General features: G+C 47.5%; 1 protein-coding gene across 1 annotated transcript; it reads left to right on the forward strand.

The window, feature by feature from the left end:
- The first annotated feature begins 1,138 nt into the window (after positions 1-1,138).
- On the forward strand, positions 1,139-13,847 carry LOC125428709 (zinc finger and SCAN domain-containing protein 31-like). The gene is made up of 4 exons (XM_048489279.1): positions 1,139-1,197; positions 9,565-10,350; positions 11,042-11,168; positions 12,510-13,847. The coding sequence occupies exons 2-4, from the start codon at positions 9,613-9,615 to the stop codon at positions 13,316-13,318; spliced, it is 1,674 nt and encodes a 557-aa protein (XP_048345236.1). The 5' UTR covers positions 1,139-1,197; positions 9,565-9,612; the 3' UTR covers positions 13,319-13,847.
- The last annotated feature ends 6 nt before the right edge of the window (positions 13,848-13,853 follow it).

Consider the following 13,853-nt stretch of genomic DNA (forward strand, 5'->3'; position numbering starts at 1 on the left):
GGCATTAATTTTACCATCAATGGATGCTAACCAATTTGAATAGTCAGATTCAGTGAGCATCCAAAAAATTAAACTAGAGGAGTCTGTATTATAGTGAATACATAGCTGAAATGTAAATGTCCTCAACCACGCCATGGAAACCTCGTCTTGTGCTGGAAGAAATACTGTAATCCTTTTTATGCCTTCATTCACCCTAATAAATAGAAACTGCACTGCAAATCACATAGGCTCTGTTCCCAGCTCTGTTAAGATTTCTTTTCACTTTAACTGCCATATTTGTGGTTGCCCCAACTTGGTTTTCTGCTGGCAAAGACTGCTTCTGAATATAAGCAGAGTGCCTTGGCAACACTACTGAAAACATCCGTGTAATAATTTGTTTTTAATTGGGACCAGTAAAAAGTGGGGTGGGGGTGTTTCTGGGCACAGAAAAGCTTGTAGTCTGCCATTTGTAGCCTAGCCGATCTCATGGGGTTGTCGTACGGAGAAAATGGAAGAGGAGATGATGTTGTAAGTCCCTTTGAGTCCCCCACTGGAGAAGAAAGATGTAAATGTCTTAAAATAAATTGCATGTTCAATTATGTACATAAAACTGAAACAGATTGTTGACCAGAGCTGCAAAAATACATGAAGTTGCCTTAGACTGAGCTGGACCCCTGGTCTTTCAGGGATAGTGTTGCTTAGTCAGAAAGACAAAAGGCTCTCCAGGACCCGTGTGGGTTTTTTTTTTTTCAGAACAGAGATTTTGGAGACAACCTGGGACTTCCTATTTCTAAAACACGTCATCTACAGTCTCTACCCTCCATAACACCTTGCTCTCTTTGAAAATGAAAAATATAAAAGCTGGCACTTCATCAGCTGCTCAGAATATGCAAATGCCTTGTAAGAGAGCAGAAGGAAAAACTGTGGCAGATCTTCTATTAATAAGGAAGGGTGGATTTAGCATACACTGGTTGTTTTTGTACGTCTGTAAAATTAAGGCGCTTGATATACATTAAAAGAGAGGAGGGGCTGTTTTGATTTTGTGTGTGTGAGTGTGTGTGTTTTGGCAAGGTGGGAAAGGGTTAAATCAACCGAGCGCGGTTTGCTAGAGAGGCCAAATATGGGTGGAAGGGAAGGCTCTTTCTCTGCCAGGGGTGGAGTTTGGTTCAGCATTTCTAAAAGAGGAGGAGGAAGCTGTGGAGTGTGGAAGTGCATAAGGTGAGTTCCGGGGGAGGGGTGCATACCCCCCCCCCAAAAAAGGGGGGGTAATTGGCAGGGATACAACACGGGGGGAGGGGGGACAGAAAAAGAGACTCCCCCTAACTTCCTCTGTCCCCTACTGTTGATCATGGAAATATCTATCTGGTCTCAGGTCTTTCCAAATAGAAGCAAAGATTCCCTAACTCTCTGCAGCTTTTTTTTTTAGGGCAGATCGGGGCTTTGCAATCCCATGACAACCCCTCCTCAATGGGGGGTTTGCAATCCCATGGGACCCCCTTTCCAATCTGAGAGAGGAGTCTCTCCCATAATTCCATTCTTGTCTCTGAAATGTAGAACACCTGGAATTACCAGGAATACAGTTGGCAAAGGTGTTGGGGTGAGGCTTTGAATTTTCCCTTCCAGTCCCCAAACTGGACGTGGGGGTGACAAAGTTTGCCCATTGCAAACAATCAGGGGTGCCTGAAGGCCCATTGGAGATACGGGGAACTAGAGTGCCGTGTCCGTTGACCTGTATGGGATCCAGTACAGTACAGAAGAGTAGCAACATAAATGTGGAAGGGGTTTAGAGAAATCTGCTCTGGGTTTAGAGTGCCAGTTTAAAGAGTGGAATAACAGGAGTAGCATGATTGCTCTGGGACTGAGATGACAAGCCCCAGGGTGGAATGACGGCCCCTGGGAGAAGCAAAAGTGTTGTGGGACTGGAATGACAGACCCCCAGAGTGGAATCACAGTCCTTGGGAACGTCATGATTTCACTGAGATTGGAATGACAGGCCCCCAGAGTGGAATCACAGTCCTTGGGAACGTCATGATTGGTATCTGGGGCTGAAATGACAGCCCCTAGAGTTGTATGTTGGTCCCATAAATGGCTCCACTATGGGAGCTGTCATTCCTATCCCACAATACTCATTCAGCTCCCAGGGACTGGCATTCTAAGCCGGAAGGCTGTCATTCCTGGCTCATATTCAGGTGGGTAGCAGCAGAAAATAGTTTGAGTCCAGTGGCACCTTTAAGACCAGCGAAGTTTTATTCTTAATTTATTCTTCATTCTTAATATGAGCATTCATGTACACGCACAAATGCTTCTACCAAGAATAAAACTTTGTTGGTCTTAACAATGTTAAATGGTCTGGGACTGTCATACCTGCAGGATCACCTCTCCCGATATACCCACTGGAGAGCATTGCGTTGAACTAATATCAACCTAATGGAGATGCGTGGCCTGAAAATTGTCCAACTGTCCTCAACCAGGGCTAGAACCTTTTCAACTCTGACTGAAACTTTTTTTTTATTGCCCAGAGCAGGTTTCTATAAATTCTTTCTGTATTTTCATTGCAGCTCTTCACTAGGTCAGTGTGCCTCAATGGAACCCATGCAAGTCAACTGGCATTTCTGGCGCCCATTATCCCCAGAGGTTCTTGGGAAACCTCCTGTTATTCTCAGTGGGCATTTTCTCATTTGTTTCAGTACATCTCAGTGTTGTGTAGTGGTTAGAGTGTCAAGACCTCAGAGGTTAAGGTTAAAATCCTCTCTTTGACTTTGAGTCAACTACTTTCAGACCAACCTACCTCAAAAGGTTGTTGTGTGGACACAGTGCAAAATGGGGACTGACCTGTAAATAAATAAATTGACTTCACATTGTGTGAAACTTTTGCAAAAACGGGCTGGCTGTGGGAAATAAATGACATTTTCTCCCAATCTGATATCTCTGTTGATGGCTATGCATGGTGACCAAAGAGAACCTCCACATCCAGAGGCAATGAGCCTCTGAATGCTAATGCTGGGAGACAGCATCAGGGGAAGACCTCAGTCTCTATGCTGTGTTTGACCTTCCAGAGGAACTGGTTGAACATCGTGTTAGGCAAGACACTGGCCTAGATGGATCATTGCTGTGATCCAGCAGTGGGATCGTCTGATATTCATAAATTCCTCACTCACCTGTGAAGCACACTGCTTGATCTTGGGCCAGACGTCCTTTCTGATAGCCTACCTTTCCTCACAGAGTTGAGGATGTGAGGATGAAGTGATAGAGGAGATAACTTTAGTTTCTCCTTTTAACAACATCTAGGACATTCTTATCCTTCCTCTGAGGACCTCAAGGCAGCTTATGACATGCTTCCTTCCTCACTTCCTGGCCTAAGATTGCCCAGTGAGTTTCATGGCAGAATGGTGATTTGAACATGGATCACCCAGATACTAGTGTAGACTTTCTGACTGAGTGATCCCCAACATCCGGGGGAAGCATGAAACCCATCAATCATATTCCTGGCACTGATTTGCTTCTTTCCCAGAGGAAATAGCCAACCCAGATTTTCCCGGGCCTCAATGGATCAGGAGACACTTAAGAAGAAGCCAGGAGACATCAGGTTTGGGCCTGCAAGGTGCCCCTTTTCCATAAGAGAGTTGTCTGCATGTCAGAGAACTCTTTGGCTTGGAACCTCCCAAGGTGGCTTGGTTGACTTCAGCCTTTATGGCAGCTATTTTGTGATGGTGACTCGTAGCCACTGGACTCTAATCTGATGAACTGGGTTTGAATCCCCACTCCTCCACATGAACCTTGGGCCAGTCACAGTTCTCTCAGAACTCTTTCAACCCTACCTACGTGTCTGATGTGGGGAGAGGAAGGGAAAAAGTTTGTAAGCTATCTTGAAACTCCTCATAGTTGAGAAAAGCAGGATGTAAAAACCATCTCCTCCTCCTTGTGTTAACATCATTTAAAACTGATATCCATAAAAGATTCTGAAGACCATTCTAACTGATTCAAAGTTTTTGTAAAACAGAACGACCCTTCAGAAGGATCCATTGGATACTCACCGTGAAGGGTCTTTCTACTGTAGGTAAGTGGGGCATCTTGTGTGGGTGTGTTCTCCACCATTTGCAGAGAGACAGGAAATGATGAAATTCTTCCCAGTGCTTCCTGTGAGGTCCTGAGGTCAATTAGCTTCAGTATCCCCTCCTGGCAAAGTAGTATAGCACTTGACGTCACAGGAACATATAGCCAAAAAAGATTGGGAAGAAAAAACAACGGCTCGGCAGTAACAAAGAACAACAATAACAACAGTAACCCTAAACGTTAAACAGTCTGAAACATGAATTTAGTTGATTACTAGGAGAGTAAAATCGGGAACCAAATGAAACTAGGGAGGGCCAAGATGCCCCACTTACCTACAGTAGAAAGACCCTTCACGGTGAGTATCCAATGGATCCTTCTGCCAGCAGGAGTGGGAGCATCTTGATGAGACCTCCCCGAGTGGTGTCCCGAATTAGTTGGGTTTCTTTATTCCCCGATGATACTCTCCAGTACCCTTTTGCCAAAGGCCGATTCTGCGGAGGCTAGGGACTGAATTTTATAGTGTGAATGGGGTGGAAATGGAAGACCAGGTAGCGGCCTTACAGATGTCTTCCACCGATGCATGATTTCGGAACGCGGCGTTGGCCGCCGCGTTGCGAACTGAGTGAGCGGTGACGCCCATAGGGATCGGTAAGTCTGATGCCTTGTATGCTTCGCAAATGCACGCTTTCAGGGTACTACTGATCGCAGCCTTAGACATTTGCGTTCCTACGTTGGGAGGGCTGATGTTGATGAACATACTCTCCGACTTGCGCAATTCCTCTGTCCTAATTATGTAGGCTTTCAAGGCACGCCGCGCGTCCAGGGTATGCCATGATTTCTCTTTAGGGTGAGAAGGATTTGGCATGAAGTTTGGTATAACGATCTCCTGGCGCACGTGAAAAGGAGAATTAACCTTCGGGATGAAGGTAGGGTCTGTGCGTAGGCATACTCTATCCTGGTGAAAAACGCAGAATTTTGAATTTACTGAAAGGGCCCGGAGTTCCGCTACTCTTCTTGCAGATGTTATCGCAACTAGGAATAGCGCTTTCATTCGTACCCACTTGATGTGTACCGTTTGTATGGGTTCGAGCAGGGACCTGAATGAGATTACCCGACAAGGACGGCGTTCAGTCGCCAAGAAGGAAACCTGTGGACTACCGCAGGTTGGGACAGTTTTACCCCTCTCAGGAAGTTTAAGACATCTGGATGCCTGGTAATAGGGTTGTTGTCCACACAAGGAGTAACGGTAGCGAGCGCCGCCAGTTGTCTGCGTAAGGTGGAACACTTGAGACCCATTGAGTAGCCTTGTTGCAGAAATTCCAGAATGACGGAGATGGATGGATTTGTGGGATCAAATTGTTTGCGATGGCACCACCTGACATAAGCCTTCCATGAGGAGTTGTAGATGTTGACTGTGGACCTGCGTCTGGCTGTCAGGATTGTAGCCGCGACTTCTTCCGAATATCCCTTGCTCCTCAGGTTAGTCCGTTCAAGAGCCACGCGGTCAGCTTGAACCAGGCGGGATCGGGATGCACTATAGGACCCTGTGTCAGGAACTCGGGAGTGATTGGCAAGATCAGTGGATCTGAGAGGGACAGCTCCAGGATGGTGGAGAACCAGGGTCTCCTGGGCCATCTGGGAGCTACTAAGATTACCGTGGCGCCCTCTGATATGATCTTGCGGAGGAGGCGTGGGATTAGGGGAAAGGGAGGGAAGGCGTAGAGAAGGCCCGGGGGCCATATCGCGTTTAGTGCGTCCGTTGCCACTGCCTGTGGGTGGTAATGCCGGGTCATAAACTGCGGCAATTGATGGTTTTTCTGGGAGGCGAATAAATCGATCTCTGGAGTACCGAAGGTGCTGCAAATCTGCTCGAAGACCAGTGGATCGAGTCGCCATTCGGTTTCGCACAGGTTCTCCCTGCTTAACCAGTCTGCCTCTAGGTTCTGGACCCCTCTGATGTGTAGGGCTTCGAGTGATATCAGGTTCTGTTCTGCCCAACTGAGTATTTTGGTTGCTTCTGCATGGAGTTTTGCTGACCTGGAACCTCCCTGGTTGTTGATATACATCTTCGCGGCCACATTGTCTGTTCTTATGACTATGTGTTGATGATGAATCTGTGGCCGGAAGTGTCGAAGGGCGAGAAGAATCGCTCGGGTCTCCAGGACATTGATGTGTAGTTGCGTTTCTCCCTGGGACCACGTTCCCTGGACATACTGGTGGTTGAGAGTGGCCCCCCAGCCCTGGAGGCTGGCGTCCGTGAAAATTTGAAGGCGGTGAGAGTGTAGGTACCGCTTCCCCCGTCTGAGGTTGGCACGTTTTGTCCACCACAGCAGACTCTGCCGAACAGCTGGGGTAATGGTCAGATTCTTGTCTTTCTTGGCAATAATGTCCAGCTGGTAGGCACGCAGGAATCGTTGGAGAGGTCTCGCGTGAAACCGCGCCCACTGAGATTGGTCGATGACCGAGATGAAGATTCCCAGAAGACTTGCCAGTTTTAGTAGGGACGACCTTTTGTTGGTCACGACCTGTAGAGTTGTCTTTCTGATTTTTTCCGCTTTCCCTTCTGGTATGAAAAGGGAGTCTTGGACTGTGTCCAGCACCGCGCCTAAGTGTTCTAGTCGCGTAGAGGGAGTGAAAGAACTTTTTTCTTTGTTTACGATAAAACCGTAATACGCCAGTGTTTCTTGAACTACTTCGATGTCGGTGAGTAGCTTTAGGAGATGAGCATTGACCGAATTAGAATGGAATCTAGATATGGATAGACGTGTATCCCCTGTTCCCGTAGCATGATGACCGGGGCCAATAGCACCTTTGAGAACGTTCTTGGGGCTGTGGCCAACCCGAAGGGCAACGTCTTGAACTGGTAATGCTGATCCTGGATGGCGAATCTCAGAAATTTTCTGTGGGCACTGTGAATTGGGATGTGCAAATAGGCTTCGGTCAGATCTAAGGAAGTCAGTAGATCTTGATGGCGGAGCGTTGCCGTGATTGACCGAAGGGTTTCCATCCTGAATTTGGGAATCCGAATAAACTTGTTGATACGTTTTAAGTTCAGGATTGCTCTCCAGTCCCCATTTCTTTTGGGGACCGTGAAGAAATGCGAATAAGTCCCTAAGAAACGTTCCGGTGTCGGTACTGGCTCGATAGCTTGGATTTTGGTCAGGTGGGAGACTGCTTCCAGAGTTCTTTTGGCTTTGGCCGGATCGTTGGACAGCGGCGAAATGAACAAGTGGTGGTGTGGGATGACATTGAACTCTATCACATAACCTGTGGAGACGACTTCCTTTGTCCACTTGTCCACATGGTCTCCTTGCCAGCGGTGTTGGAAGTGTTGGAGACGGCCGCCCACCGGAATGCTTCGACAGTCATTGTTTGTTCTTGTTGGAATTGAAGGGCTTGCCCGGTTTGTTGTATTGTTTGAAGGGTTTGTAGCCCCGAAAGGAGTGTTGGTTCTGCCAGTGTGGTCTCTGACCGTCGCGTTGTGTGCGGGGTAAAGCCTTGTGGGACCTGAATGTAAATTTGCTGTTGGTTGATGACCTATCGGGTGCCCGAACCGACTTTGGCATTGTCTTCTTGTTGTCCTTGGTTTGGACAAGAACTTCGTCCAACTCTTTACCAAAGAGCGCTCCCCCAAAGTATGAATATCCCGCTACTACGTGTTTTGATTGTAAGTCGGCTTGCCAAGGGCGGATCCAGGCGTTGCGTCTCGCTATCATGTTGGAGGCTAGGGCTCTCGCAACCAGGGCCATGGCATCGAAGGTGGCGTCTGCTATAAAGGAGTTTGCTGTGAGAACTCTTTCAATGCCTTCTCTGACCCCTTTAGCTTCAGCTGGCATCATCTCAAGAAGGCGTTTCAGCCACACCATGGAGGCTCTAGCTACGGTGGATGAAGGCGTGAGGGTCTTGATGGCTGCTGCCAGCCACTCGTGGGACCTACGCAAGGCTGCCTCAGATCGTCTGTCAAGCGGGTCTTTAATGTTGCCCTCCCCCTCTTTGGCTACCAGTGCGCCTGAATGTAGAATGGACACAGGGGCATCTACTGGGGGGTTCTGAAGCAGAACGTGAAACTGTGGGGGCATCAAATATTTTTTTCTTAAAATTCAGAGGCAGGCCCTTATGGGCAGTGGGATTAAGCCATTCCTTCTGGATCCTTTTAACGAAGCATTCGGGGACTGGGAAGTATTTTTCTCCCCCGTTGTCATTGGGAAAATAAGAAGATGTACCTTTAGGGTACCCCTTAATTGGTTTGTTGGAAGTAGAGATGGAGGGCTGGGGAATTTGTTCTTCCGCGTCCTCTGGGTCGCGTAAATCGAGGGCGGAGACAGTTTTTGAAATTAAAGATTGGATTTCCTCTAATTTAAAGAATTGAATGGATTGCTCTGTAGGTGGTTCGGGAGTTTCCTCTGTGTCAGAGAATTTTTCTCCCCCTTCAGAACCATCTAGGCTAGAGAATTCTTCCTCCTCCCCATAGGGTAGGGCTAAAGGGTCCCTTCTGTAAGAGCCGGAGTCCTCTCGATGGGGACTGCGGGATCTATGGGGCCTAGAAGTGTGGCGGGCAGCAGCTGCTCTTTGCTCTCTGGCATCGAGTGCCTTATCAATTTCACGACTGAGGAATTCAGCAAAGACAGCAGGGGGCGCGTTCATCCAGGACGAGCCTGGAGTCAATTGCCCTGAATTCAGATCTCCCTGCGCGGGAGACGATGGGTCTTGCCTGTTACGTTCACAGGAAAGAACCAGCTGATCAGAAGGCCCGCTTGGGGGTTCGCTTGACTGCCCCAACACCCTGGGAAGGCTGGAGGAGTCAGCGGTGGAGTCTCCCATAAAAGGCGCGCCCTGGGAAGGCGCAAGACTCCCGGTGGTTTTATTCTTCTTCTTTTTCTTGGCGGGCTGATGCGATTGCGCATGCCCGGAGGCGCCGGATTTTCCCGCGCGCTGCGATGCGGCGTCTTTTTGGGCCGATGTGGAGCTCCCCCCTCCCTCCTTATGGCCGCCGGACTTTGCTGAGCGGGTGCGTTCGGCCGCAGAAACCGCGAAGGCTTCGCGCTCTGGGGAGAATGATCTTGCTTCCATGACTAATCGGTCGACTACTGGAAAGGAGGGAGGGGGGGGGTGACGGGAGAGAGTGGGATGTTTTCAAGCGGCGGCTGAGCTACCCCCGATAGTCTTTTCTCTCCCCTGCTTACTCACCACTCTAAGACGACAGACAGACACAGACTGAGACACACAGAACACGAATAGGGTTTTTTGCCAGAGCCACAAAAAACGCGTCTGCTCTCTGCAGAGACAGGAAAAATACTGAAGCTAATTGACCTCAGGACCTCACAGGAAGCACTGGGAAGAATTTCATCATTTCCTGTCTCTCTGCAAATGGTGGAGAACACACCCACACAAGATGCCCCACTCCTACAGTAGAAGAGAATTCCAAAGCCATTCTCATTTCTGATGCTCATGCACTTTAAAAACAGCTGTTCTACCTGTCTCTGCTTTTTTGTTGTTGTTTCTGTTATGTATCTTTTTTTCTTATCACACCAGACTGGAACGCCTTGATACTGAGTGACTGTAACGACTGGATCATCCAGAATGAAAATGGAGGAAGATCCAGTGAAGACACAAGAACGGGGAGCCAACGGTGGCTGCAAAGATGTTCACATCCTCCAAAAGGGAACTCTTGGAGAAGTCTTGGAAAGAATACCTGAAGGAGTTCTGGTTAAACAGGAGCCAGCTGAGGGCTCCCTTCAGCAATGGGAAGTCCAATGGCAGGAATTCCTCAAGACTATGGAAAGCCCTCAGTCTCATTGGGTAATCCCAGAGTTGCCTCAGGAACTCGCCCCGTGGGATGACGCCGCAGCCTTTCTGGCCTCCTTTGAGCAAGTGGCTGAAGCCTGTCGGTGGCCCAAGGAAGAGTGGGTGACCCGACTCTTCCCAGCTCTCAATGGAGACCCTGAACATGCATTTAGCAACTTGGATATCCACGATAGAGGCGATTACCCAAAGGTTAAGGCGGCCATCTTGCGTGGTGATGCCATGCGGAGGGAGAAGCAGCGCCAATATTTCCGCCATTTCTGTTACCTGGAGGCTGAGGGGCCTAGAAGGACATATAGCCGACTCCAGGAACTTTGTCACGGATGGCTGAGAGTGAAGAAACAGACCAAAGAGCAGATCTTGGAGCTCTTGATTCTGGAGCAGTTCCTAACCATCCTGCCGCCAGAGATCCAAAGCTGGGTGAGGGAAAGCGGCCCAGAGAACTGCACACAAGCAGTGGTCCTGGCCGAGGAGTTCCTGCAGATGCAGCAGGAGGCCCACAGAGCGAAACAACAAGTGAGATGGTTTCACTCTGGTCAGTCATTGGGTGGGGGAGGCATGTCTGGTGTGGGCACAGGTAATTCCTCTGAGTCTGTCAAAGTCAGTCTTGTTTAATTTGACTGGCAGCAGCTCTCCAGGGTCTCAGGGGAAACTCTTCCACATAATCCATAATCTGAGATCTGGAGATACCAGTGATTGAACCTGGGACTTTCTGCATGTCTACAAGACGATTTAGCACTAACCCAAGGCCTCTCCCCATAGGTCTTGGAGTAAATTGGAGGAGGTGACCTTCTTTGTCCAAGGACTGAGGATGGGCTGCCCTAGATTAAGCTGGCAAGAGTGAAAAGTTGCTCTGTGGGAGCAAAGGCATTGCCCAGTGTTTCCCCCTCCACCATATAATGGATCTCTGCTGCTCTTGTAGTGGCATGGTGGTTAAGAGCAGGTATACTGTAATCTGGAGGAACTGGGTTTGATTCCCAGCTCTGCCCCCTGAGCTGTGGAGGCTTATCTGGGGAATTCAGATTAGCCTGTACACTCCAACACATGCCAGTTGGGTGACCTTGGGCTAGTCGGAGCTCTCTCAGCCCCACCCACCTCACAGGGTGTTTGTTGTGAGGGGGGAAGGGAAAGGAGTTTGTAAGCCCCTTTGAGTCTCCTTGCAGGAGAGAAAGGGGGGACATAAATCCATCTCTTCTTCTTCTTTCAGGTGATGACAAAACGCAAGGAGGTGGCTGTGAATCCCTTAGAACCAGAAGTGGCTTTGATTGGGCCTGAGGAGAGGCAGCCACTACAGGAGGCCCAGCCAGAGATCAGTGAGGAAGCCAGACTTCACGGTAAGGATTGTTGCCAGCCACTCTGTGGCTGGTGAGTTGTATTAATCTGTATCTCTTTCTGTCTTAGCTGGAGTATTTTGATAATTGTCCCCTCATGTCATTGGATGCACTGCTGCAATCATTCTGGAAATCTCCTACAGGCTTCTTGTCAAAGCTGCCATTACTCTTAGAACAGGGACCCTGAAATTTATTGCATAATACAGAACTTTAAGTAATATTTTCTCCCTGCTTGGGTCATAAAGGACATAAAGGTAAAAGCAATCCCCTGTGCAAGCGCTGGGTCATTAGTGACCCATGGGTCACAATGTTCACTAGACAGACTATGTTTATGGGGTTGTTGACCATTACCTTCCCAGTCATCTATCCAACACCTTTACTAATCCACAAAGGCATCTTCATAGAGATCTGACTTCATTTGAAGCTCTCATGGCTTCAAGGAGCATCAGCTCACTATCTTTTATATAATCAATATAATCCTTTTATAAAAACCCTTTGTAAAGTTAGGTGGGAATCAGGTCAAACTTTTCTCAAAAAATTGTGTCGCTCTTTATGTTATGTGATACAGACTTGGGCAGACTTCTTCCACACACAGTGGGGCAGTGTTAGAACTAAAACATTTTGGAAAATGGTGACAATTATGCTGGTAAAGGGGATATGCTCTGATGTTGTTGCCTGCCCTGGATTTCTTTTACTGAACTATGCTTTCTCTGGCCCCTTCTGCACATATAGAATAATGCACTTTCAATCCACTTTAATGCACTTTGCAGCTGTGCGGAATAGCAAAATCTACTTTCAAACAGTTGTGAAAGTGGATTGAAAGTGCATTATTCTGTATGTGCGGAAAGAGCCTCTATGTCCAAGCAGTTTAAAACATTTTCCATCTACATTATAATAGCTGCAAGGTTGGTATTTGCTGTACTTTGAAAGCAGAGAAGAATGTCAACATGTAAAGCTTTTTCGGATAAAATTAAATACCGTAATTTTGTTTACATATATAGTTATCAACATTACAAAAAAAAGAATTTTACAAACATTGAACTTATCTGGTCATGTGCATAAAACTGTATGGAACAGCTAATGTGACTGTATTGTTCATCTGGCTTTGATCAAAGATATTTTTTGTTTGTTTTATTCAACTTATAGGCCGCCTTTCCCCATAGAGACTCGGGGTGGTTTACAACATCAGTTAATAAACGATAAAATAAACAAGACATTCTCATCTATATATTTATGTTTTGCTTTAGAGTTTTATTTAGTAATTAAGCTGTCTGGATTTATATGTATCATTGCTTTATTTTGATCTTCAATTGTTTTTTTCTCCTTTTGTTTTTATTTGAAAAGGCTACATCCAGGTGAGAAAGCATAAAGGGAAAACCAGTCCTATGGACTGTTTGGAACTGATGGAAACAGGTGGTGCATTCCAAAGGACAGCAATGGAGACCATCTCTGAGAGAGGAGGAAGATCTCAGGAGACCTCCAATATGCAGCAGAGAGCCCCTCCAAAGAACAGGCTGTGCAAATTCACTCCTGGTGGGGCAAAGAGGATTCTCAACGAAAGCCTAGCAGGGCCCAAAAATGAGACCTACACTGTTGTTGAGGGAACCTTCAGAGAGGAACTGATCCCTCCCAGACCTGAAGGACTCCCAGATCAGGACTCACTCTTACAGGGTGGAAGAAACGTCATTCGCAAGGACCTGCTGATGCGACATCAGCGAATCCATGCATTGGACAAACCACGAAAATGTTTATACAGTGGGAAGACCTTCTCTCCAAGGCCAAGCCTGATACTTCATGAGAGAACCCAGGCTGAGGAAAAGCCCTTCCAGTGTTCTAGCTGTGGGAAGCGCTTCACTCGAAATTCCCTCCTAATTAAACATGAAAAGACCCACGGAGGAGAGAAACTCTACAACTGTTCGGCCTGCGGAAAGGTGTTTGTTTATAGCTGGAACCTCATCAAACACAAAAAGAAGCACACAGGGGAAAAACCATATCAGTGCTCGGCCTGTGGGAAAACCTTCTTTGAGCGCTCAGACCTCCTCAGGCATGAAAGAACACATACAGGAGAGAGACCATATAAGTGCTCGCTCTGTGAGAAGTGCTTCAGTCAGAAGTGGCTGCTGATTAAACATCAAAGAACCCACATGGAATAGAGGAATGTTCAGCTGAGGCCGCTTTTATTATAAAAGTACAGAAGGAAATTTATATACGTGTTTAGCACTTGGGAGGGACTGCATGAGAGACCATATGACTGTTTCTCAGATTAGAAAATAATTATTTAGGATTCCACAAAACAGTTGTCCCAAACCTTGTTGAGGTTGTGGACATTTTGGAATTTTAAGAACAGGCACAACCACAAAATGGTTGCCGTAGAGAACACAAGTAACCACAAGAGATAGGCAAGCTAAGTGCTTGCTTCAGGCAGGCAGTCTCATGCTAGTGGGCCTTCCCGTCTACCATTACCTCTCAGGCTGATGAGAAAAACAGTGGGGGTGGAAATGACATCAGGCTTTGTGCCAATGTCACGTTCAGACAAAAACCCAGATGTGGTGCCAAATGTCAACTGATGTTCTAGGAACTCTGTGGTAATGCCAGTTTCTAGAACAGTGATTCTCAACCAGGGTTCTGTGGTACCCTGGGGTACCATGAGCACGTCCCAGGGGTACCATGACAATGCTACCGCCTGCC

This window comes from Sphaerodactylus townsendi, linkage group LG03 (genome assembly GCF_021028975.2).
Source record: "Sphaerodactylus townsendi isolate TG3544 linkage group LG03, MPM_Stown_v2.3, whole genome shotgun sequence".
NCBI lineage: Eukaryota > Metazoa > Chordata > Lepidosauria > Squamata > Sphaerodactylidae > Sphaerodactylus > Sphaerodactylus townsendi.